Source organism: Microtus oregoni, unplaced genomic scaffold (assembly GCF_018167655.1).
Source record: "Microtus oregoni isolate MIOR12 unplaced genomic scaffold, Mior012 000042F_ref0000377, whole genome shotgun sequence".
Lineage (NCBI taxonomy): Eukaryota > Metazoa > Chordata > Mammalia > Rodentia > Cricetidae > Microtus > Microtus oregoni.
The window spans coordinates 14286995-14314652 of record NW_024543209.1 but is presented as its reverse complement, the minus strand read 5'-3'; the positions used below and the strand labels follow the sequence as shown (position 1 = coordinate 14314652).

At 36.4% G+C, this 27658-nt stretch overlaps 1 protein-coding gene across 1 annotated transcript in view; it reads right to left on the bottom strand.

Annotated features, from left to right (window-relative positions):
• Nucleotides 1–27658, bottom strand: part of Gmds (GDP-mannose 4,6-dehydratase) — a 542397-nt gene that overhangs the window by 432168 nt on the left and 82571 nt on the right. Inside the window, exon 2 of the mRNA XM_041632801.1 lies at nucleotides 1126–1170. Within this exon, the coding sequence (XP_041488735.1) occupies nucleotides 1126–1170 (45 nt within the window). The remainder of the gene's footprint in view (nucleotides 1–1125; nucleotides 1171–27658) is intronic.

Below are 27658 nucleotides of genomic sequence, written 5' to 3'. Positions count from 1 at the left end.
GCAGGTCCTACATATTTGTATAGCACTTCAGATGTATCTCTAGCAAATCTTTCTGTTATTCATTAACATATTAATACTTTGACTAGACAACAGCCTTTTTCTAAAACCAAAACTTTTGTACTATTTATGACCTTCTCTAAAATACTTTGTTTTATTGAATATATAGTCTCTCGATTACTATAGCAATCTATTTCTACAGACATATGTGTACATAGGTACTCCCATAATTACATAGTCTTACTTTGATATTGCAAGATATAGAACTACTACAAAAATAAAATAAGGTTCTAAACACTGCTATGACTTATTATAGTCAAAGCTATCAGAAAAATATTGACTTCCAATAAGAAAACTAATTCCATTTTCATCAAAGCTTGTTAACAAGCCAAATTGTTTGCAGTTCGTTTCCATCTGTTCAACTGCACATTTTTATATAACATCACTACAACTAACGGAAGTAAAGAGAACATGTAAAACTATTAATACAACATTGTCAAAGCAGGCCAGGATGTGGGTCAATGTATAAGTTTTTATTCTCTATAGATCATAAAGTTATATAAAACTCCATCGGAAAATGTTTTTGAAAAGTACAGTATTTGCTAAAATAATCAGATTTAATACAAATGTTTATTTCTAATAATGTTGAAGAACAAATCATAATGATAATAGCACCAACCATGAATCACACAGTTTCATATTCTATAAAATATACAGCTGCCTGTTAGAAAGCAAACACCTCCAGGTGTAAATCTTTCATGCAAGCTTGCCAAAGATCAGCTTGGTTTTTATTGCTCTGTGCAATTTCCAAATTAAGTGACTTCACCATGAGTGGAACATTTTAATGTGGCAAATTACATCATACATTAACCCTAAAACTCTTAAAAGTCAGGCTCACACAGGCTGCTGCTTTATCAGAGAACAAGGGAGGCATGCAGAACAGCAAAACCCCATGTGCTCACCAGCAGATAGACAGCACAATGAGTTGGCAGCATCACCGGCGCCACGGCAGAGTCGTGCTTGGATTCTGATTTGTTATCAGAGTTTCCGTGGAAAGCACACACAGAGGAAGCAAAGCAGCTGCATCCTAGCAGTCCACGGCAACCCCAAGAGCACTGAGTCACTCACCTCGTATCCTTTCTCCAGCAGGAATTCTGCCAAGTATGAGCCATCCTGGAAAGAGAGGGGAAATTGAGAAGTGTTAGACCTTTGGTGGCTGGTACAGAATCGTTATCAACATTAAGGGTTTTGAGACCATCTTTTGAAAGTCAAGTTAAACAGAATAAACATCATAGCAACCAGAATAAAAACAAAACTGATAATGACAACAAACACCAGATGGTGTTCCACTATTAACAGAGCAGACAGTACCCATGTAGACATCACTGAAGACAGGAAAAAAATCAAAAACCAAGCAAATAATCAGAGAAACAGAGAGCACAAAGTTTCAGAATCACATGGATTTGGGTTCAAGTTTTGCCACTTACAGGCTATGTGAAGTATGCAAATATGTTAGCAAAGCAAAATGCCTTGGTGCCATAGGAATACAACAAATTCTGGTGGGGATGATATTTTAAAAGGAAGCTGGCAAGTTCAATATGAGACAGAGCACAAGGTGCTGACATTACTGAGAATAACTCCACTGAATTGTGGAGAAGGCTGGAAGTATTATGCAAGAAGTGAGCACTTCCATGGGAGGTGTGAGGGACCAGTTAGCTGCTAAGCTATAGTGCTGTAGAGAGGCACTGAGTTTAGAGGGTTTATGGGATGGGGTTCAGTTAAAAAGCACTTTACCATATATGTGTGCATACATACAAACAAATTTCTAAAGAGGAAACTGTTACTTCTTTGATAAAATAATAAATGTTTCACATGAGTTTATCTTAAAACATGCAGTGATTCCTACATTAAGAAGGAGCTAGCTGAATAAGCACTGAGAGTCTCAACTGGTAATAGCAATTGTTTTAGAAATTTCTAGTTGAAACTTTCTAATTAAAAGATTTCATGTCACTTTACAAGAGAAAAAACTATCCCAGATATCTGATCAAACTAGCCTGAGGCAAAGAGCTGAGCTATTACGATTTGAGTACCAGCATCTCTCAGAAAAAGAGGTAGGTCCCACATTTTATAGCTAATCCCATAATTTCTCTTCAGATTTTTGCCCCAATAGGGAATCCCCTCAATCTAACTCAGACTTAAATGTAAAACTAAGGCACCAATTAACACAATTTTGTGTTCTGACAAGCAGTTGTAGTATTTGCATTTTCTTTTTTTTTTTTTTTTTTTTTTTTTTTTGGTTTTTCGAGACAGGGTTTCTCTGTGGCTTTGGAGCCTGTCCTGGAACTAGCTCTTGTAGACCAGGCTGGTCTCGAACTCACAGAGATCCACCTGCCTCTGCCTCCCGAGTGCTGGGATTAAAGGAGTGCGCCACCATCGCCCGGCTCTAGTATTTGCATTTTCTTAGGTTTCATAAGTTTGAAAAAGCATAAAATATCCCTGTGAGGTTCAGAAATCCCTATCAGATATTCCAGGGAAAAAAATGAAGCAAATCTTATTATTATCATGATCTGACCTAAAGCTGGAACTAGAGACACCCTATGGGTCATGAAAACAGCAGGGCTGCCGAGTGAGTGTTTACAACGTTAGTGCACAAGTCCTGCGGGAATTCATGAAGAATGGCAAGGCCCAGCATAAAAAGGGCACATTCTGTGGTCCACTAAAAACTCCAACAGATTTTCTTCTGACTTCTTGACATAAATATTCTAGTTTATAGACTCATGGTGAAAAGAGAGTTTGGCTTTTTCATCTCAACCTTACAATGTGTATAGGTTTTATACACGTTTAGGTGTTAGCTAAATCAAATCACAAGGCTGACTAATTCAAGCCAAGATAAGCTAAGCTGGACTACATGATCACTAGAAGATTTTGTTTTATTTAGGGGGCAGTAGTTCTGTGAATCAATGGATAACAAAACAATATTAAAGAAAACAGCTGCTTTGATAATAATTTAACTAAAGATTTCTAGAAAGCAGACTTGTTTTTGTTATAGTATTTTGTTACCTTGAAGCAGCCAGCACTACATTTTCCTCACTGTATCCACATGGAATAAAACAGAATGCTTTATGTTCTAGCATACTCATATAGAATGTGTGTGTGTATGTGTGTGTGTGTGTGTGTGTGTGTGTGTGTGTGTGTGTGTGTGTTGGGGGTGGGGGGTTAGTAGTAACTGTTCTGGACCTCCCTAGGTAGGGAGAGCAGTGATTATTCAGAAAGCTGATGTGAAACAGACCTGACCAGGACTGAACCCTGTCAATAAGGTCTTGTTCTTCTCACCCAGGCTGCTCCTCAAACTTTCCAACCACACTGGAACATTCTGAACCAGCAATGGCACTCACTTCCTCCTCATTTCCTTGCCAGGCCCCTCCAGTGATAGGGCCCAGGCTGCACAATGAGTGGGAAACGAGCCGAGCAAGGGCTCTTGGTTTCTAGCCCAGGAGCTCAGCTGGTCTCCCCCTCATCCTCCCCACTGGCCCCTGGGGACTCCTAGGAGACATGGTATCTGAGCAGGCAGCAAACCAGCAGGATGGCTGATAGAGAATGCTCCAATCAGACTAATGACTAAAATGTCACACCTGAAAGTAACATTAAGTTCTGACAGTTGACTCCTGAAACCAAAGGAAACAGGCTAGATCTGCTCATTTGCTAGGACCCAGTGTAAATTCCAGCCATGTTCAAAATTTGTCAAAAGGGGGGGGGGCATTTTAATTGGAGAAACAATGTCCCAACTATGACCTTTATAAATTTAATTCTTCATATAGTTATTGGCAGTATCTATTTTATATGAAATTCCAGATCATTTGAAACAATCACTATTTGTTTATTATTCTCAAGACACAGAAACATTTTCTGATTTTCTCTCACACAAGAACTCAGCGAGGAAGGTAAACAGCCATTTGGCATCTCAGGTAACAGATATAATATCACACAACTAGTTACAGATAAAATCAGGACTAGAATCCAACTCTTCCATTATCTGAACTAGAAAATAATCTTCCTCACTCTTCCCCCTGGGAACTACCAAAACATATCAAACCCCAACAAAGCTGGGCCGTTAAAGGGCACATTTTCACACTAACTTGATTTGGCCCTTTTTCATTACAGGATGTTTTATAGATTAAACAGTAATTCCAATTTTAATCAAGTGACCCACACACACTGAAACCCTGTAATTTTAGAATATTCTAGAGCTCAGGAAAAAAAAAAAAAGGTGGGTGCCTGAGATTTCCCAGGTCTTGACTCTGGGCAAGACTAAGATGGTGGAAACAACAGTGCTGAAAAAGATCAGTCACACTCAGGCATGTCTCATCTGTGCCCATGGACTTCATGAGGTGGAGGATAACGATTAACGTGGCATAAAACAAAATAAACATCTATTAAAACATTATGACATATAATTCTTGGATTTTTTTGTAATTAAATTGCAAATGGCTCTCAATCGTGAACTCTGTGCATGCAAATTGACAATATCATAAGGTTGAAAATTCCTAGTAGGAGACAGAATACAACATAGGCATGAGGAGAAAGTGCTTGTTGGCATAGCCTTCTAGTCTCTTTCCCTCCATATGTTTTACTTATTATAAAACAGAAATAGCTTTTGCTGAGGATTCCTAAAAGTTTGAAGCCAGCCTGGTATACAGAGTGAATTATAAGACAGTCTGGACTACACGGTGAGATTGTCTCAAGCAACAACAACAGTAATATGCACGCACACCACAAAATATCTTTTTTTTATTAATTTATTTATTTATTAAAGATTTCTGTCTCTTCCCCGCCACCGCCTCCCATTTCCCTCCCCCTCCCCCAATTAAGTCCCCCCCCCTCAGCCCGAAAAGCAATCAGGGTTCCCTGTCCTGTGGGAAGTCCAAGGAACCCCCACCTCCATCCAGGTCTAGTAAGTTGAGCATCCAAACTGCCTAGGCTCCCACAAAGCCAGTACGTGCAGTAGGATCAGAAACCCATTGCCATTGTTCTTGAGTTCTCAGTAGTCCTCATTGTCCGCTATGTTCAGAGAGTCCGGTTTTATCCCAGGCTTTTCCAGACCCAGGCCAGCTGGTCTTGGTGAGTTCCCAGTAGAACATCCCCATTGTCTCAGTGTGTGGGTGCACCCCTCGCGGTCCTGAGTTCACAGAGATCCACATTGGAGCACAGGACTGAAATCTCAAGGTCCAAATCAGGAGCAGAAGGAGAGAGAGCACAAAACATCTTTTAAGCTAACCACTACTACACTATCAAGGTATTCTGTACTTACAGTAAGAGCAATATCATATCAATTAATAGGGAGGGATGTTGTTGGAAATCAGAATAAAATTTTCCAGTTATTTAGTCAGTGGGCTATGAAGCATCCAGGAGTAGAATATATTTAACAAGTATTTACACCTGGCTCATGTTTGTAGCCATCACTGGATAATATCTATGTCAAACAAGGCACTCAAAAGACCATAGGGACCAATTAATAAAATGCTCTCGTTTTATAGATCAGGAAATTGAGATTCAAAGCAATGAAATGTTTAGTGTAAAGTCACACACTGGGAAAGTAGAACTTTCATGTCCTTACATACCAAAACATAATAATAAAAAGCAAGTCTCTAGAATACGAGAGCTCAGAATTCTGCACTAAAATCTAAACAATCCAGCATGAAGGTGGATAACTGTCACCCTAGAACTCAGGAGACTGAGGAAAAAGAATTTCAGGATTTTATGGATTACACATAAAACCCTATCTCAACAAAACTTACCTTTGTAAAAGGAAAAAAAAACACACTAGTAAGTACAGCTGAGCAATAAATATTTAGTCTAGCACATTACTGCATGAATAACGAGAACAAAATCAACTATGGTGAATACAGGAGTAACTGACTGAATAGTAAAAAATACTTCAAACATATATACCCATCTAGTACTCTCTAAAATTCAAAATTATTTCTCCATACAAGGTGCTATTAACCAACACTAGACTTTCACTTCCACTTACTTCCTTGTAGAGAAGACTGCAGCAATTCAAATGGGTAGTAAACTACCTCTGAACAAAAGAGGTGACTATTCCCAGCCAAGAACTTCTGCAGCCATCCTTTTTCCTATACCAGAAAAAGCGCCTTCTAGGCAAGTGCTCAGGAGTTTATGCATGCTAAGAAGGAAGAATGGCTCTGCAGTCAAGTCTTGGATTCCCAGTGTTGCATGGTAAGTGTAAGGTTAATATTAATACTCAGTTTCCAGAAAGAGGCAAATCACCTCCAGTCATCCTATACATTGTCTACCATAAACCCAGTAGTCAGCAAACAAAGGAGAAAGTCCCAATTATACCTAATATTTGAATCTATCAAATAGCAAACACCTTCACCAAAAGTGATCCTTTATGTTTTGTGTTTTTATTTCCCATATGTGGAGTGTGGGTGTACAGGAACACGCATGTGTACATGCACAACATTGGACACAAAGTTAGTTCAACGTCACAATTTTTTAAAACATAATCTTTTGAGGGAGCTAAAACACTGTAAGAGCTAAAGGACTAGGATGTCTGCTGTGAGATGATGTCTCCTAGGATTGACAGAGACATTATAACTAAGATATGACAACAGTATGGCTGCCAAAGAAAGACTCAAACGATGACAACACAATAAAATGCTATCAAGAGAGGGGTAATTCAAAGGGCCCTGCAACTACACAAAGAACTATGGGCAATTAATGTCTACTGAGAGGAGAACTAGTCTTCCCCAGAGATACTACATGGTCAGCCTTAAAACCACATGCATATATACAAGCAACACGAAATGGACTCAGCAAGATGGATATATATATATATGTATATATATGTATATATATGTGTATATATGTATATATATGTATATATATGTGCATGACAACATTTATATATATATAAATGAATAAAATATATGTGGGCATAACAATAATAATCAATGGAAAAAGTCATAAGTTTAAAAGGGATTGGGGAAAGAATGGGAGAAGTAGAAGGGAAGGGGAAAATAATGTAATTATACTTTAATTAAAATTTTAAAACTATCAAGAAAAAAATGCTTGCCCCCAAAGGAGCATGAAGAGACTTTTAAGGTGATCCGATTACTGATGAAGCATGTCTTTAGTGGTGACTATACAATATGCTGTCAGAACTCATGTACTAACACCTGAAAATGTAAAACTTAATCCTTTGGTAAGCCCCCCAAAGCCAAAACCACTGATACTTATTAAATATTTCCACACTTATGTATAGAGTTAAGAAAATTAATCAAAATCAAAAAACTACTCTAAATATTAATGATTACTACCCCAGGGGATAAGATTGTCAATAGTTATCTATCATTCCTATTTTCTTTTGCCCCAGTAAGACCATGAGTGGTTTATTTATCTATCTTTTCTACTTTCTTTCCAATGAACATATCATACTTTTATAATAAAGAATATTAAGAATTTATAGCAAAATTTTATAGTAATCATAATAATATATATGCTCTAAGGAGCATAAAATACACAGAACAATCTGGATGTAAGACTATTAAAATAATAACAATGACATTTAAGAAAAAAGGACTGCAGAGTTTTTTGTAGTTGTGACATTGCATATCATTCACTCTGGCAACTGTTACTATTTTTTAACCTTTAACCTATTTTCCTAACAGTTTCTATCCATTATGTCAGTTTATTTTAAAAGCATATAGAAAACATGAGACTACCTAATTTTTACCTTCCACAAAAGCCAGTCAAAAACTAGAATGATTTAACAGGGTTTTGGTCAGCAAAGACCCTGACAACACAGTATGAAACTATGTTCCTTCTAAACTGCAAATGATTATTGTACATCTTTAACAAAGAAACAAACACCAAATGTGAACTCCAGGCATATTTTGTATAAACACAAAAACATTAATTCCAACAGACTAAAATAGCTTTCTGTAAATCGGCAAGTTTAAGTAAAATGGAATTAAAGGGGGAAAAAAACAAGGAGGTAGAGAGGAAGCCTTTATTAATAAGAAATAGATAAATTTTAACCAAATGATTAGAAAAAAAGCAAAATACACCAATACCCCAGCACATACAGCCCAGATATGTTTGAAAGGTATCAAATGCAAAACTAAAGGCAGCTGCTAACAGCATGCATATGGGCTGGGTCCAGCTTTCATTGCCACAGAATCCTATCTACTGTTGTTCCTTTTTATGTTCACTTTAAACCTATTGTTCCTCACTGTATCTCTGAGCTCCTGACCCAAATTCCTGTCACGCATGTTGATGTGTTTGTTTGTTTTTAAATGTCATTTATTATGTATGTGTGCATGTGTGTGCTATGATGCAGATGTGGAAGTTGACAAACAACCTTCAGGAGCCAATTCTTTTCTACCATTTTGTGGGATCCGAGGATCAAATGCAGGCCATTGAGGGCTTTGTGCAAGCTCCTCTCTACCTGTTAAGCCACCTCTCTGGCTCTGCAAACAGTAACAGATATAAAAGTGAGCACTTACACAGGCTTTGGAATATGTATGTCATGTGTACTTGCAGTGTTCCTCACCTAGTCACTGTTTATAATCACACAAAATATCTATGACAACGCCACTCTGATTATCTCCACTTAAAAGAAGAAAAACAAGGCAAATTCAGACTAATTTGCTTAAGGTCTACTTGTGGGATGGTCAATTCTGAGTGTCAACTTGACACACCTGGGGAGAGAGAACCTCAAACTAAGAAATTGCCTCCATCAGATTAGCATGTGGGCATATCTTTTCAACATTTTCTTTATCACTAATTGATGTAGGTGGGTCCAGCATGCTAGGAGAAGTTCTGGATCTACAAATATTTTAACATAGAACAGACTCCTATAGACTACTAGTAATTGAAAGTAAGCAGAATTAATGGATATCAAACACCACTTGAGGCCATAGGTATAATGAAATGGAGGACAGGAAGGAAATAAGAGATTCAATTCCTGCTTTATTGCTCTGTGAAGTATCTGGGCAGCCATGCATTTCCTGGCTTAGATAGCATAACATCTCAATACTGGGTAGGTTCTCCAGCTTTCAGATGCATCAGCACACTCACATGTGGATAGGATGAAAATAATAAGCAGTAACCTGTAGAGTTATCTGATAATTGTGGTAGATGAACAGGAATGGGAAAAGCTTTGTGGATAAAGAAAAGCTATCTTCTACAGTGGATAGCACAGTGCCCTGAAGAAATTGATTGCCCCACCTGAGCATGAAAAAAAGAGATAGCCAGAAAAAGGAAAAAAACAAGGGGAATATAAGAAGTATATGCACCTAATAAGCTAGTATAGCTTGTTTTGTATGTTTTGTTTGCTTATGACATCTACAAGGTTACTAGAATAACACGAAATGAGAACCAATGATTATCCTTCCTCATTTGCTGTACACCTGTTAAAAATGTTGTTGCTAAAATGTTACTATTGCTTCCAAAAGGGATCATTATAATTTTTACTGTTCTTTTTAACTGATTTCTTTGGGACCTATAATTAATTTGTTTAATCCGTTAAGATTACACTTAAAATAATACAGATTGTGATATAAATGCCAATTTGGGCTCCCTACTATTCTTCAGATCTGCTCTATTCCTACGAAATATCTACTATGTAGAAAACATAAAAACCGTAATTAGTAATTAATAGTTAAATAAAAAGTTAAACAGTAACTATGAGTTGTGGAGTTGAAGATATAGCTCAGCAGTAAAGCACTTCCTTATCAGCATGTGGAAAACTCTAGGTTCAAAAACAAACAAAAAAGAGATGTTATGCTTTAAGCAAATTAAAATTCATTTAAATAGCCAGACGCGGTGGCAACCACCTTTAATCCCTGCAGTAGGGAGGTAGAGGTAGGTGGATCTCTCTAAGTTCAAGGCCAGCCTGGTCTATAGAGTAAGCTCCAGGTCAGCCAGGGCTACACAGTGAAACCCTGCCTCAAAAAAATAAATAAATAAATAAATAAAAAATAAAATAAAATCACAAAAAGAAAGATGATGTTCAATTATGTGTATGTAAGTATAATGCAGAAATGTGTTAGCACATTTCTATTCAGAAAGCTTCAGGTGACAAAACTAATGCTAACAAGAACAGAGGGTGTACTCTATGCCAAGGGTACAAACAAATCTAAGAGCAAAGAATATTTATCTCTTTGGAAGTGTAGTTCTGAGACAGGTTCAGCTAATAAAATTCAATTTGGGCATTTATTGTTAGGGTGTAGAAGATTCTAGCACACATTTTGAAGAAGGGGTGTTGGGGCTCTCTAGAAAGGAGAGGATGTGGTTCCCAGCAGGGATCTCAGTGACACTAAGCTCTACATTTCCCAGCAGGTCAGAGTCTTGAGCTGAAATGGAAGAGTTGAATTAATTTCAGTGCTGAAGCTAACAAGCAGGTGCCTCTGATTCACACATCCTTTCAGTCTACTCTCATAACACTTAAATGTCTAGCCACTGCTTCTGCTCCCCAGCTGGCATCTCCTGCTACTTGGAAGACATCTGGGATGTGATACATTTTACAGGCTTAGGTCACATATCTAAACTACCTAGCTTTATAGGTATGATTCATTCAACTTCATATATATATATATATATATATATATATATATATATATATATTACAGCATATATATTTAGTATTTATTACTGAAGCATTTATTATTCAGTAGTGTGCTATTTGTTTCTCTCTAAATGAGACCTTCTAAAACATTATAATTACTAATTAATACTCCATACAATTTTCACACATATATTTAACAATATCTTTTTGAGTAGTCAAGATATCTTCATTCTTCCAATGGGAAAAACTGAAATCTGGACCAGTCAGATAGCTCATTTCTTATCAAACTTGAGACCTGAGCTTAACTCTGGAACCCACATAGTATTAGGAAAGAACCATCTCCCACAAGTTGTCCTCTAACCTCTGCCATCTCCACATCATACACACAATAAATATATTTTTAAAAACATTTTAAACAAAAATTTAAGTTCATAAAAATTAAATCCCTCAAAGTCATTGAGGAAAAAAAAACATAGCAAAATGCAAACCAAGTTATCGTATCCTAAGTACAGTGTGGCTTCCACAACATATCTGCCTTAATCAAAATCAAAATATTTCAACCAGAATAACATTTCATAGCACTTTAAATCCCTACTTAATGAGTAAATTTATATGAAAATTTATGCAAAGAAGAAAAAACTGAATTGTGCATCAAAAAGTCATTTTTCTTTAAGATTCACATGACTTGATGGTTTGTTGTTTTTTTTTTTAATAATTTAATTTTATGTACATTGGCATGAGATGCCCTAGAACTGGAGCTACAGACAGTTGTGAACTGCCATGTGGGTGCTGGGAATTGAACCCGTGTCCTCTGAAAAAGCAGCCAGTGTTCTTAACCATTAAGCCATCTCTCCAGACCTGTTGTTATTGTTTTTAATAACCTATTTGACTTTGATAATAAATCATTCACTTTCATAGCTACATTTATTGGGAATGGAAAGACTGCTCAGAGGCTAAGTAAACTGGCTGCTGCTCTTCTAGAGGACCTGGGTTCAATTCCCAGCAGTCACATGACTGTTCATAACCACCTCTAACTCCAGTCCCAGGGGATCTGACACCTCTGGCCTCTCCAGGTACTGCACACAGAGTGCACAAATATACATGCAAGGAAAACACCCAAACACATAAAATAAAAATAAAGATAAAACCTTAAAAAAATAATACATGTTGATGCAAGCTCAGTAATTCTTCTGCCAAGTCTAAACTAATATCCAATTCAAAAGTACATTTACATAAGCTGGAAAGCAATACCAAATGTATCAGTACTGACAGAGTTCTTTACATTCTTTCTAGGTTCTATATTCAAATGATATAATAGTATTTAAAAATAAATGTATTGAAACAACAGAAATATCTGTAAAGATCACAGTATTGACTTCTACCATGAAAAACTTCAATTTTAATATAAATTCTCATACTTACTTAATAAGGTCACAAATTAACTTTTCCTTTCTTGAAAATTTCAAATTTAGATCATTCAAATCAGTGCAATCTCATGCAAAATGCAAAACTGCCATGTTTTCTCTGTAAGTACTGAGTATCTTGCAAACATTCCTTTCTTTCAAAAAACAAAAATGATCACCTGTAAGGACACATACTGTAATAAACGTTGTAAAAATCACCCATGATTCCACCAATGAAACAGTTTATCTGAGCTAATGGGAGCTCACCAACTCTAGCGGGACTGGGAAGGAACAAACATAGGACCAAGCTAGTCCCTCTGAATGTGGTTGATAGTTGTATGGCTGGGGAAGACTGAGGGGCCACTGGCAGTGGCACTGGGATTTGTCTCTGCTGAATGTACTGGCTTTTGGGGATACTAATCTCTTTGAATGTATACTGTGTTCAGTCTAGATGTGGTGAGGAGGGCCTTGGACCTTCCACAGGGCAAGGTGTCTTATCCTCTCCTAGGATTAGATAGGAGTGGTGTGAGAGGGTGTGTGGAAGGAATGGAAGGAAGGGAGGGAGTGGGAATTTGAATTGTTTTTTTTTTTAAAAAAATCTAATAAAAAAGATGTTAAAAAAAAATAAGGGTGGCCACCAAATGTGGGATGTAGGGTGGGACATAGGGCAGTTGAAAGAAAAGAATCTCTACTCTAGGAACCACTAGTCATCACTGTCAGGAACCACAGGGTTTGGGGTGACAGTCCCCTCTAGTATTCTGCCTACCATACCAGCCTTTTCTGAACTCTCCAGCCTGTGCCTGCTAAGATTCATACAGGCCGTTCTTCATCCTCAGCTATCCTGGCTGGCCTGTCCTTGGCATACTCACTCAGCACAGCTCATATAACTCTAGGTGCTGTTTCAATCTTCACCTCTGCAGGAAACCCTTCCTCCTGCTCCAGCTAAGTGAGAGCCCAGCTTTGAGAACCCTGCAAAGCACACTGGACTTTCCCCACAACCACTGTCATAATAGGCTATGTTTCAACCTTTGGTAGCAAAGTGGACTATCTGCTTTCCCTGCTAAGCTGTAGGATTCACAGGGGTAATACCATAACTACTATATAATATATTCATTCTGACTTTACAAACTTGCAATGCATTCACTGCTCACAACTAAAATTCAACGCCCTGACATTTCCAAAATTATAAGTCCTAGGTCTCCAAGCAGATGCACCAATGTCCTAATGATATTAGAAACATAAACATCAAAACTGCATTATCAATCACTTGGCCTCCTTGTCTTCAAATATAATAACTCAAATTCTTACCTTTAGCACTGGTGGTGCTTTATCTGCAGGACTACACAGGCTAATACCACCTGCAAAGTACTCTCAGAGTCATTGCTGTATCCACCCACTCTGCCAAGGGCAAAGCCCTGAATCTTCCTGCGTCTACCATCCAGGCTGCAACAGGCCTCTTTACTCTGTACTAACAATTATCTACCTGATTTCTTTTACCTATATAAAAGGTTTTCTTTTCTTTTTTCTTTTCCTTATTTTGTTTTATGTTGTTTTCCCTCCAACTGAATGTATTTTCCAATGATACTTACATAGGTATCAAATGTAGTCTGGAAGTGCCACTCAATGGTAGACACTTGACTAGCACATGAAAACACAGGTTTCAGAACCAGCAGAAAGAAGAAAAGAAGTGAGGGAGGGAAGAAGAAAAAGGGGGAGGTAAAGAGGAAGGAAGAGGGATATTCAATAAATGCAAGTGCTTAGTATGTAATGGTCTAGTTACCAGGTGGGGGAGCAAGGCTTATCAAACTGTAGTTTTGGAACCAGGGCCTTCTGTGAAGAGATTACAATTCTTTATAGTGAAGGAATTACAGAGTTATAGTTCTTGGTTAATTATTTCCTCATTCTCAAAAGCCTAACAAAATGAAAACAGTAATTTTAATATGAGCATTTCAGATCCTGGTTCTAATGCTTCCTGCCATGTTTATTATTCTGCTCACTCATGTGTCAGATATCTGCTGATGTCTCAACAAGTATTCTGGATGCAGAGCACAAGATGAGAATCATTTCTATCAATAGATTCAACAACTGTCAGCAGTAATCTGAACTGAACAATCACTATTTACCATAAGCAGCAAGCTAGCAGCAGTTTCTAAGTATTAGCACTCTGAACAACTGAATGGGTCCCATGATTATTCCAATTTTAAGGATAAGGATGTGAAATCTATCTACACACCTACAAAGAGGTGACTTCAAAGTTCAAAACCAGATGGTCTGTGTACTTTTGATGATGGTCATTCAGGTACAGCCACAAGAAAAAAATGCAGTAGAGACTCAGTAAAACAAAATTTACTATCCTCAAAGGTCCCACACAGCAGACAGAGAAAACACCTTTCTGAGCCAGATGGAGACGTATTGAAACAATCAGAAGCAGAAAGTACAGGATTAAGAGGCAAGCCAAAGCAATACCTTTTCTGGATTTCCAGGAGAGCAAGGTTGGCAGAATGGGAAGCCAAAGGCTGACTAGTATTAAGAAATCCTGGTGGGCTCTGAGCCATGGGGATAGCATCTACCTGCCTGGCACTTGGCCCTGAAAAGAAGATGGTCTCCTCAAGTGCCTAATGAGAAAAAGGCTGTTCTGTCACAGTTCCCCATCAAGGACATTCTCTCAGTTGAGTCCTGACTGTCTCTAACCAGTTAAGCTTGGGGAAAAGTTTCTCTTCCACCAGAAACATTTATAAGGCATCAAAATTTCAAGAGAATTAACAAACACAAACTGCCTAACTTCAAACATCCCAATACCACAACTGTCCTCAAAACAGTGTCAGTGCAATACCAGAGCAGCCCAAAGTAGGACTAGGATGGCCACAGTCAATGTACCTGGAGATTAGAAGGATCCACAAAGAAGGTAGCACTGTAAATAATCACTAAATGAAAAGTGGGACCCTGAAAGAGAACAAAATAGAAGAAATGCTTTCAGGAAGACAAACTGGCCTACTTAAAGCAAACCTGGTCATTCCTGGGAGCTGCAAATACTATATATTATTGGACCCAGTGTCCTGGGAAAACAGAAGACCAGGATGGAGATAAAGGTTTAAAGAGGTATGAAAAGGTCTGCATTTTAGCTGATCAAGAGTTTACTGAGTACAGCCTAGGTATACCAATAACAGACCATTTGATACCTTGACTACATAAAAAAATACTAAATATTAATTTTTAAAAGATAACACAATAAAAATACTTGCAAATACACAAATAGATATTCTATTTGAGATCAAACACTGATCTCTGGTAATCCTATGAAAGATGCTCAGTGCCATGCTTTGGATTTGGCTTAGATACGAATGTGTTCCCAACAATTCATGCGATAAAAGCTTAGTCCTCAGTCTACCAGTGGTGAAAGGGTTAAAAGCTGGTGTCTAGGAAGAGGTGTCTTAGAAGTACAGGTGGTGACCTTAAAAAAGATTAATGGGGATTTCACAAAGTAACCTAGCCCATTCAAGAACAAGTTGTTACAAGCAAGGCAATAACAAATGCTTGGCCTCTTCTGTTCACAATCAGTTCCCTTTCTGTTTCTCTGCAATGCAGTGATGCAGCTAAAGGAGTTCTTACAGGAGGACAAACAGATGAGGCCACCTAGTCTTAAACTTTTAGCCTCCTCTTGAGGAATATTATTTTAAGGTGTGTGACTTCTTTTATGTTGCATTTGTTTAACTCTGTGATGCTGTGATTCTTTGCCTGTCTAAAACACCTGATGGTCTAATAAAGCACTAAATGGCCAATAGTGAGGAAGGAGCAAGGACAGGCGGGGCTGGCAGGCAGACAATATAAACAGAAGGAGAAACAAGGAAAAGGGAGAGCAAAACAACAAGGAGAGGAAGACTCTGGGGCCAGCTATGGAGTCAGAGTGAAAGTAAGGTATACAGAAGTAAGAAAAGAAAAAAGCCCAGAGGCAAAGGTAGTTGGGATAAATTAAGTTAAGAAAAACTGACAAGAAACAAGCCAAGCTAAAGCCAGGCATTCCTAAGAATAAGCCTCCGAATGTGATTTATTTAAGAGCTGGGTAATGGACCCCCCCCCCCCCGCAAAAAAAAAAGCCAAAAGAGTAAAACATCACACAATAGCCTCCAAAACTATGAGCTAAATGAGCTTATCTTTATAAGTGCATGCCTCAGGTGTCTTTTGTAGCAACAGAAAATAGACTACCACACTTATCTTCACTAGGAATTATGGAAAACATTAAGCAAAATGTAAAATATCTATTAATGCCAGCTATGAGCAAAGAATCAATGTGTGGAACATATTCTTGTGGACTGTAAATTGGCAAGACCACTTTACAAGACAACAGTTATTTATTTTCCAGTATTGATGTTGTTCATACCTTAAGATATAGGATATGGGCCTGAGAGACATGAAGGTGGCTAAGTTCCTAAACAAGGATGGTGACAATGAAAAATATAGGAGAAAGGCAAAATCATCAAACCTAGCAAGTTAGCTCTGGTTAAGTGAGGCAAGAACTGAATTAATTTAAATAATCTGTAGCTCTAAGGCTCTGCAATTCTATAATAATATCTAAAAAGGTCTATGGCTTCTTCAGGTAACCCACTATAATGTACTTCTTCCTTTAAACAATCATTTTTAATTCTTTCCCCAAATGTCCTTCTAATAGAATATCAGAGTTTTTCTTAGTTCTTAACTAGAAATAGTTTCCTCCATATGTAAGACAAGTGTCTTTATTCTGAGAATTCCTTCTTGCAAAGTATAACTAGCTCATTTCCACCTAAACATAAAACGGAAATAGACTTAGCTGTTAGACAATATCTGCCAAAAATCACAATAACAATTACCACTCTCAAAGATGATGAGCTGATCTTTTGAAGACGTAAAGATAGTTGGTAGAAAGGAAGACAGGTAAACTCTTCATAGAGGAAATGATGTACCCAAGTAGAGAAAGAGCGAAAAGCGAAAGCTGCTGACAGATGTGTTTAAACTAGCACTGAAGAACAGAAAGCAAAAGAAAATGGGATCCTATTTGACTTGTTCCCAAGTGCGTCACCTGGACTGAAGAGGAAAACAGAACTATTTAGAAAACCGTTCAGTTTTGATGAAGCCTATAGAAAAAGTAACCAGTTGGCCAAAATGTGAAAGTGATGGTCTAAAAAAAAATCATGACTATAATCAAAACGGTAATCACTGAAACCTCTGACAGGGCAAGTTCTGCCAAGAATGGAAAAGCAATACCCACTTGCCCTCACTCTGACACACATGTTGAGAGTCCTTAATTTCAGTGGTACGTGATTCTGGTTGCCAGCCCAAAAGAGATGCATAAGACTCTAAACTTAAAGTTTCCAGTGCCTTGTTCCAGAAGGATATTTTGATAATATTCCAAATGGGGAAGAAAAGCCTACCGACGTTAGATTGCTATAATTTTGGAACATTGACATTAATTATCTCTAGTCTGGCGTGAAGGCACTGGAAACCTCTGCATCATTCCCAGAGCATCATGCCGCATCCACTACATTTATCAATTTGCCCCACCAACCCATACGCCATCATCATCCACCAAGAGAATGGCAATAATCTTGCTCGTCTCACAGGGTTTCATTTCTTAATGAGATCCTTACCAAAAAAAAAAAAAAATCAAACTAAAAACATGAAATTTTTCTCTATGATTCTCCAAAAAATATAAAAATGTATCCAAGCTTAATAAATACTGTAAGTTTACAGCAATTTTTCCTGATCACACTAGATAAATCAGCAACTTAGAAACTAAAAGTAGCTATATTTTAAGCATAATGAAACAGATGTGCTTCTGGCAGGTTTTTTTCTAGGTATTCAAATACAAATTCAATTTGAAATATGCTAGACTACCCAATGTAAAAGAATCTGGTGTACAATCCTATATGAGGGTTGCTATATGCTAAACATTTTCAAGTGGAGTACCGGTACCATAGAATTAAACTCCCTGCCTCAACCCAGTGTTCAGAAACACATTTTTACAATTCCTGGAAGCATTTTCACATTCTTGCCAGATGTTGAGTGAGCAAGAGGGTAAATAACTAAATAGCATTTTTGGAATAATAAAACTAAGTTCCTTGCTAGAAGGGCTTATCCAAAAAATTTAAATGCTGATATGACTAAGCCGAGTGTGGTAAATACAGATTTGCAGTGTGAAAACCTCCAGTTAATGAGTCTTTCAGTGATTCAACATGTACTTCAAAGTCCTGAGTAGGGCAGCAAAGTATAAACATGAGACTTAAAAGCCTCCCCAGGTCTATGGGTTTGGGCTCATAACTTAGAAAACTAATAGTATTGACAGCATGGATTCACCAAGATATCACTTCCTGGTGGATTGCTCCACTGTGTGAAAAGCGGTAGCAGTTAGGGAGTAAAATCCCCAAACCTGAGTGAGTCGTGGGAGCACCACATATGGATGAGCAGAACACTGTAGTGAGCCGTGGGAGCACTACACATGGATGAGCAGAACACTAGAGAGCACAAAGGTGAATAACCAACTACTCCTCTGCACTCACTGAAACTCAGCACATCCCAGGCCCAGATGCCACTGCACTATGATCAGAGCTGTTATGAGTCACAAAATGACACCTAGAGATGCTGTAGAGGTCAACTCAATGCCATCATTTAACCAATAGGAAAATAAAAACCAAGCCGGGTGGTGGTGGCGCATGCCTTTAATCCCAGCACTCGGGAGGCAAAGGCAGGCGGATCTCTGTGAGTTCGAGGCCATCCTGGTCTACAAGAGCTAGTTCCAGGACAGGAACTACAACAAAAACAAAAACAAAAAAAAAAAAAAAACTACGGAGAAACCCTGTCTTGAACAATCCAAAAAATCCAAAAATAAAAACCTCAGCAATATAAAACACAGGAAAAAAATCACAACCACAACTGTCCTCTTGCTTGCCTAAAATTACCTCAGTATATTTCTGAATAATTAAAAGAGAAAAGTGAGATAGTTTCTTATCAGTTGGGAAAAAAACAGTGATACAGTGAGATCAAGAACTGGAGCATAGTTATAGCTCAGTGGCCAAATGCCTGATCGGCATGTGCACAGTCTGTGTTCCACTGTCAATCATACAAATGTAAATAATTTGGAATTTTAGGAATAGAGCAAAGAGAACAAGATGTATCTTTTTAAAAAAAAAATCAAACCACTAGCAAATATTGACTCATTTATACATATTTCCTCCTATTTAAAACCTAATAGGTAGGTAATTTAACCACAACACTCCTGCGAACAGGCACACAATAAACATGCACGAAAGGATTGTGTAAAATCCTACCACAGAAAGCTGTTCTAGCCACCTGAATTTAGGAGCTTTAAAAGAAACTGGGCAGTGCACAAGTGGAGCAGCTGTCCCAACACAAGCAGAAACTGAGCTGAAAATATTCCCACGCCAGTTCTCCTGAATGCAGCCTATTTTATGCTTTTGCGTGGATTCAAGGAAACAGAACTACTATTTAAAAGTGCATTTACAAAGAAGCCTTTTAAACCCGTCAAAATAAATTACTTTGAAGTATATTTCACCAAGACGCCTCCAGCTTTCCCTATTTGCTGGTCGACAGAACCCAACTGCAACTATTTTTAACCACCTTTACAAGCTGTGGGGAGACTCGGGACATAGCGGATCCCAGCTAGAGCTGTGGGCATTAACTAAGTCCCATGGCTTGGGCCATAGAGTTTTCTTTTCTCTTTCCTTCATCTGTTTTACAATCTGTCTTAAAGTTACCATACATTCTGGAAGTGGAAGAAAAATGTTTTTTGGGTGAATGTGTGCTTCCGTGCACGCACACTTACACACACACACACACAAATTCTATCACGTTAATAATAATGTGCTTGAGACAAATACTGAGAGACAACAGTATTCTTACAGTTTGTAATGTATCATTTTTTCAAAATTTTTCTATATAATATAATATAAAGACTTGAAGTTTTCTTTCCATTTGGAAACATGTACATATACATTAGTGCCACTGGGAGCTGACAAGGATGGTAACAAACTGAATAACTTCTAATCAAGGTTGAAATACACTTAAATTTTTCAGTGAGTGTGATGTTTCTGGTTCTTAAGCCCACTTCTCAAACTTCCACAAAGCTGTCTCCACAGAGTTTCAAGAATGAACAACAAATTGGTTTTTACCATTTACTGTATTGTCTCTAAGAAAATCTATTCTTTTGGTTTCCATTTAAATCTACAAAATTAGGGCATAACAGTCTAAACTGGTCTCTGAAATTAATTCTACCTATCATAAGCAAGCAGTTACTCTGGATTAAGAACTGTTAAAACTGAAACTAAAGAATCTTCAAAGGACTGGATGTTTCTGCACTTTATAGATATTGACCATATACTAAGTCCTAATTCTAACTACTAAGTAAATTTGAAATTTTTTGGTTGAGTAAATTTTCTAAGTGCTATAACTACCTCTATCATTATGTAATACTTAATATAGGTTATTACTTTCTGGTCCACAAAAATGTACATTGACAACAGTAAATCACAGCTCATAATTAGTTTAAAAACGTTAAATATGAATATGATAAGACTGCATCACACTTGCAAACTTCCATTAGAGATACCTGAACTGCTACAGCATCCTCAGAAGTACTGAAGCATAAGATTTGTATGCATTTGTCTAGGTATAATAAAGGTAAAGTTATTTGATGGTGGGGGGGCATGGAGGAATGGTTCAGTGCTTAAGAATGCTTACAGTGCTAGTAGAGGACTCAGCTTGGTTGCCAGCACCCATGCTGAACAGCTCACAACCTCCTTAGTTCTAACTCCAGTGGATCTGACACATTCTTCTGGCCTCTAAAAGCACCTGTACTCATATGTTCATAAACAAACCTTCACACAAACACACACACACACACACACACACACACACACAAACTTAAAAATAAAAATAATTAGCTAGCAAGATGGCTCAGTAAGTAAAGGTGCTTCCCATGCAATCCTGATAACCTGAGAATGGTTCCCAGGTCCCATGGCAAAAAAGAATGTGCTCCCCAAAAGTCATGTCTGCATGACCATATGTGCAGGTGCACACACACACACACACCCACACACACACACACAAACATACATACACAAATAAATAATTTTGAAATACATATTTACTTACTATGGCTTTATTGAATATCCCCAAAAGTATAATGGTCACATAGTCTCATGAATCAATCAGAGCAAATTTTAATAATTTAATAATGTTTTCAATAAATTTGTTAGAAATCCAGTGACTAGCTACATAATCACATACAAAGAAACTAAATAATTAATTCAAGATAGCAGTAATAATTCCTATAATCATTAGTGAGGTGACAACAGATGTTCTTAGGATAACTCCTTATTATAACAATATTCAGGTATTGTATTATTATTTTCTAATCAATTTCGAAGCACATAAACAAACAGCTCTTGAACTCTAAAAACAATATACTCACATATATACAGGTTTTCCATATTTAAAACAATTTAAGAGTTTTGAGAATTTTTATACTTTTTTAAAACTTTTCTTTAATCAATTCATTTAATATCATTTTAAGTGTCGACATAAGCATGAGATAGAAATGGAGTAAACAAATTTTGGAAAGATAAATTGAAATAAATATGTAATTACTAATTTTATATATACTCCTTAAAATGGACTTTACAAATAATTTTGAGAAGCACTAATTTTAATAGGCATTTATTTAACTATAATGTCTCCGATCTAAAGTTCACATTTCCTAGGAGAACCCTGTCATAATTAAATGCCAGAAAGAAGCTTATAAATCAGTGTCATAAACATTTCTTTGATATGAAAACATCAATGTACTGAAAATGCCTAAGTCCATATCTGTTTGTTTTTGTTTTTATTTTTTTAACTTTTTCAGAATGTGGCCTTATTCCTTGCAGAAGAATATTTAATATGTCTTTGTTAAAAGAAAGCTAAATTCAGGAGTAATTTTCTAGAAAGGCTGTTTAATTCAAATTAAATTCAGTTAAGGATTAGCCAACTTGTAAAGTATTTAAGAGGCTCAGAATAGGTTACTGCTACAACCTAATGGAATTAAGAGAAAAGCCAAAGTGAATCATCTTGCCATTGATATAACTACATAAAAAAACCTCAAATTTTTTAAATTAATTAACTATAAAACTGTTACTCAAAATCAAGTGCTTTCAATTTAAAAGTGGTGTCATCATTTAAATATACTGGGGGAAAGAATCCATTTATAACATAAATTAAATTTGAATGTATAAAAACAGACTAAGCAAGATATTGGTAGAAAGCCTAACAAAAAAAGTAAAGGAAATTTTTCTTAAATTGTTCTCACATGTAATAAAACTTTTAAAGTACTTAAAACATTTACTAACACTGTGATATAACATTTGCCCTATGAGGACTCAACACTATGAAGATATATGCTACACTCTAATTAACCTTCAACTGTTGAGTGAGAGGTTGGGAAAAAGTGATAAGATTATATGTTCTAGTCATGTAAACAGGCAAGAATAACCTGAAAATTCTGGAGAAAAGATGGAATTATGCTAGTGATGAAAATTACATGCTATAAAAATATGATAAATATGATATAAAAAAGACATCAACAATTCAAGTGAATCCTAGAAAGAGTCACAAATAGTTACAAGAATTATATATAATATAGGTAGCATCTTCTAGACAATAGGAAAAATTTGATTATTCAATAAACAACACTGGAAATGGAGTTTGGGGGGAATATGACAAATTCATTCTTCACATCAAAATGAATTTCAGATACAATACATGTTAAAAATGATATCATGGGCTAGAGAAATGGCTCAGCAGTTAAGAGCACTTGTGGTTCTTCTAAAGGATCAAGTTTGGTTCCCAGCACCCATATATGATGGCTCACAACCACATGTAATTCCAGCTCCAAAAGATCTCATTCCACATCTGGCCAACTGGTCATCTGTACAAATGTAGAAAACTCACACAGATGCATACATATAAATAAAAATAAAACATCTTTTTAAAAAAATAAATGAAATAATTAAGAACTAGAAAACAAATGAACATATGAACAAATAATCTTAAAGCAGAGAATATTTTAATCAGCTGTCAAAATCCAGATATCAGAAAAGCAAAAAAAACTGATGATTTAACTAATTACAGGAAAACTAAAAATTTCTATACAATTAAAAGGAAAACAAGATACCCCCAGAAAAGTAAGACACAATTAGAAAAATTATAAAGTCCACATAAACAAGGAAAGAATCACAAAAAGGCAACTCACAGTAAACAAATGGCAGTTGATGAAGAGTTGATAGCTTATGTAGACACTTATACAGAAGTGAACTTATGAATATATATCCAAAGATCTAGCTTCTACTTAAGCAGAAATAAATATAAGTCAAAATAAAGTAGCATACTTTCCCCAGAGTGACAAAAGGATTGCCTTTTGTTTTGTTTTAATATGGAAACCTATTATAGGGCAAATGTGACAAGAGGAACCTCCCCTGAAGGAAGTAGAAAGATACAGGATACAGGAAAGTCTTAGGTGCACCATAACACAAGCAAACTTTGAACCCACAAGTCTGCATTCACTGCCCAGGTGCTAGGATCACAGGCATGTACCATCACACCTCGGGTTTATAAAAAAGATTTTTAATTTTTCCCATTTGGTCTTACATTTTTATATAAAACATAGGAAAATACCTATTAAGGCTACTTTTAATGTTTACATACGTAATCAGCCCTAATTATGTTTCCCAGTGACCCATACATTCCCAAGTCACAACTATATTCTTGAAATTTTAAATTAAAAAGTTTTGATATTTTATGGTAGACTTTATATACAAATGTGGGGATCCTTCTACCTCAATTTTAGAAATCCCACTTAATATCAAAATAACATACTAAATTCCTTTCTATTTATATTGTTGTTAATAATATGTATTTATATACAAAAAGTAATGTTCAAAAGACACTCATATTCAAAATTAAATTAAGATAGTACTAAGTGGTTAAGATCTCTACTTCAGATATTGGCACATAAAGTAGGAAAGAAGGGCAATGACCACAAGTATGCACTAACCCTTTTCCAACTCAAATTTAGTAAAAAAATTTTCCACCTAAGCTTATACCACTTGCTTCCAGGCACTGTCTGGTGTTACCCAAAACTTGTAGTATTAACTTTAATTTTTAGAGTGTTAGAACATTAATAAAACCAATGCAACACAAAAGATGCAGTTATATAAACGATCAAGGCAACAGCTAATTATTTTCAAAGTATTTATCATCAAGGACCTTAGCTTCTGACTTAACCCAATTCTCTGATGATTTTTATCTGGCTAAAAGCAAGTTCAATAAAAGCCTCTTACTAAGGAGATGAACAATGACAACAGCTAAGATTTAGCTTAGAATAGTATGTTAAAAAATCTAACAACAATGAAATTTCCAAAGTCAAAAGTTGTTTTTCATATGAATAAACACAATATCTTAAGGATGACAGATAGACAAATGTTCCATAATATTTCTTTATTTTTGCATTATAATGCATGCAGCCATACTTTAATTTTTATTTTATGTGCATAGGTGTACCACATGTATGTGTCACCTGCAGAAGCTGGAAGACAACTGTAAATGTTTCCTAAACCTTTTCCAAGGTAAGGTTATTTTTGAAAGATGCTTTCCTTTCTTTTTTTCATAAATTCTTGATAAAAATTGCCAACCAAGAAAGATACTAAACCCTTTAAATGAGGCTTTGCATACCAGTGTCACAGAGCACAAAGTTATCATAAGAAGGATGTTCATTCTTACAAATCCATTAAAGATTATCTGTAGTGTGACTCTCAACCTTGCATATGCTGCAAACCTTTAATACAGTTCCTCATGTTTGGATGACCCCAACCATAAAATTATTTTTGTTGCAACTTCATTAACTGTAATTTTGCTGTTATGTATCGTAATATAGGTATCTGTATTTTCCAACGGTCTTAGGTGACTCCTGTGAGAGGGTCGTTCAGCCACACAGGCCACAGCCTACATTTCTTCATTGTTTCCCGCTAGTTATAGTTAATAGACAAAACAGCACAGAAACTGACTCCAAAAAAGATAATTTAACCTGACAGATGACAAAGGAGCAAGAAAGCTGGACAGTCTTCAGAACGGAAGTAGATCCACTGCCTGATATAAAAGGTAATTACTATCTGGGTGGATGTCTTTTGGAGCTGGACCTTATATGCTCAAATACATTTTTTTTGTTTGAGACAGGGTTTCTTTGTAGTTTTGGAGCCTGTCCTGGAACTATCTCTTGTAGACTAGTCTGGCCTTGGACTCAAAGTGATCCAAATGCCTCTGCCTCCTGAGTGCTGGAATTTAAAGACATGTGCCACCACCATCTGGCTCTCAAAAACACTTTTTGACCTGTCTCATAAATGACCTTTCTTTATTAAGATGAAGTATTTTACTTCCTTACCACTAATATATGACAGTACAACATTACAACCTCTAATTGTTATGACTGACAAGAAAAAATTAGTGTGTTCCAACCACTAGATAACGTGCATGTAATGTTTTAGATTTTTCAATTCAGAAATTGTGTTTGCAAGCGTTCCATATTAATATAGCCCTTTAGCTATCATATGCTTAAGAAAAATTAAATGCAAAAGTACCCTAACACCATCCCTGCTTACTCAGAAGTTCCATCCAGCTGTTGACACATTCTTCTGGTGAAGAACAAGACTCAGTATCTGAAGAATGAGTTGTCGATATTCCACAAATGTCAGTTAAAATTATGTAAACAAAATCGCATATAAAGACATAATGTAAAATATGCTTTAACATACTTATAAAATCACACTGAAACATAAAATATAAATAACAAAAGAAACTTTGGATAGCCTATGAGTTTTGGCCTGGTTTTTACTTTTATTTTTTTTAACAAATCAAGAAAGGCAAGATACTTATGGTGCCGTGCTTATGAGCTTTGCCATCAGTTACGAAATTTCTAAATAGACAGCATAGTGCTTTCTTATTTCAAATCTTTTCAGTTGATACCACTTTCTGGTTCAGGGTTCAGAAAATTAAATGCATAGTATCTAAAAACTGACTTTCCCATACATAGAAACTGCATGTCATCATTTCACGGGGGAGGGGGGAACTATAGACAGATAAACTACCAGTCACTCAAAAACCATCTTCCAATGATGATGCATATCATTACTGAGAATTTAAAATGTTCTCACCAAATAAATGGAAATCTAATGAAGATCTGTGCTGCACACTTAGCCCACTGCACACATCAATAAGAAAGAACTGATATAAGTGAGGAAGCAAATGAGACTCAAACACTAAAACAACTACTGTTTTTTACGAGAGACCTGAAACTTACTGACTTAAAATTTAGCCTTAGAATATATCTTTGGTAAATATGAAAATAGGATTGCATTAGCACTTCAGGTGTACTTTAAAATCAGTATTCTAAAACTTCATTATATAGCCTATAAATTATTTCTTTTATATCCTAACATTAGTAAAAATAGTGACTGTGAGTCAAACTTATCACTACTAATGTGCAAATATATACATATATGATTTGGGATTAAGTATTATGTTTATCTCTCAGCATGAGAGCTTTTCAATTTCTACTCAATGTTTTTATTTTCCTTATACACATCAAATAGCTCATGTTTCCTTCATTTTCCTCTTAAAATAAAAGGAAAGTAAAAATCATTCAGGATTTTAAATAGAAGAACCAAATGCTATGAGTTTTCTCTGCTAATGTTATAGGAAAGAATAAAATCTGATCACCAAATGGCCATCAGAGTTGGTCAGACCACTTTGCTCAGGCTATGCAGATAACAGACTTTTGCTCTTTACACTGCAAAGTGGTTTAGCTCCGGTGAAAAATGCTGCAATGATTAGCAGACACATGAAAAACTCCACTGCTAACCACAGGACATCAGAGTATGACTTCTTTATTTCCTGAACATTTTAGAGCACAGGACCAGGCTGGAACAGAAATTCTGGGTCTCACTGGCTCTCAGGTGATATTATTAATTTATTTGGACAGCAAGGTCCTACTAAAACACTCAAGCGCATTCAAATTCCTTGGCTTCTTGAGTGTAGGCAGATGCTCTCATTTCTGTGGTGTAATGAAAACTTCCAGGTTCAGATGCATTCTATGTGATCCTAAGCACAAGTAAGTGGTCAGAAGTCAATAGCTCAGCCCATTGAGCAATGGCAGCTAGTCTACTGACCTGAATAGAAACAATTACCTTACTTGTGGCTCATCCATGAGTGTGCAGGTGTTACCTCCAACAGACTAGGATGCTAGTACTCATCTTGGCATGTGAGTAAATATTTTTGCTGCCAAAAGAAAAATCTACACACAGAGGAAAGAGTTGCCAAAGAAATTAGGGCTTCAGTAATTATGAAACCACAAGGCAGTAGGCTTCTTACATCAGTCAGAGATGAATGGGGACACTTGCAAAAGTATTTCACCATTAGTCTGATTTGTGAAAGAAAGCCACAGGAAAAACAACAAGAATTTTTAAATTCCTTTATTACCCAATACAATTATATGTTTCAGCCTAAACTATTGCTGGCAGTGTTCCTCGGGATTCTTTCATTCCTCAAGGGTAAAATGAGAAGCAGAACAAATATGGGCAGTCTATGTTAGCCT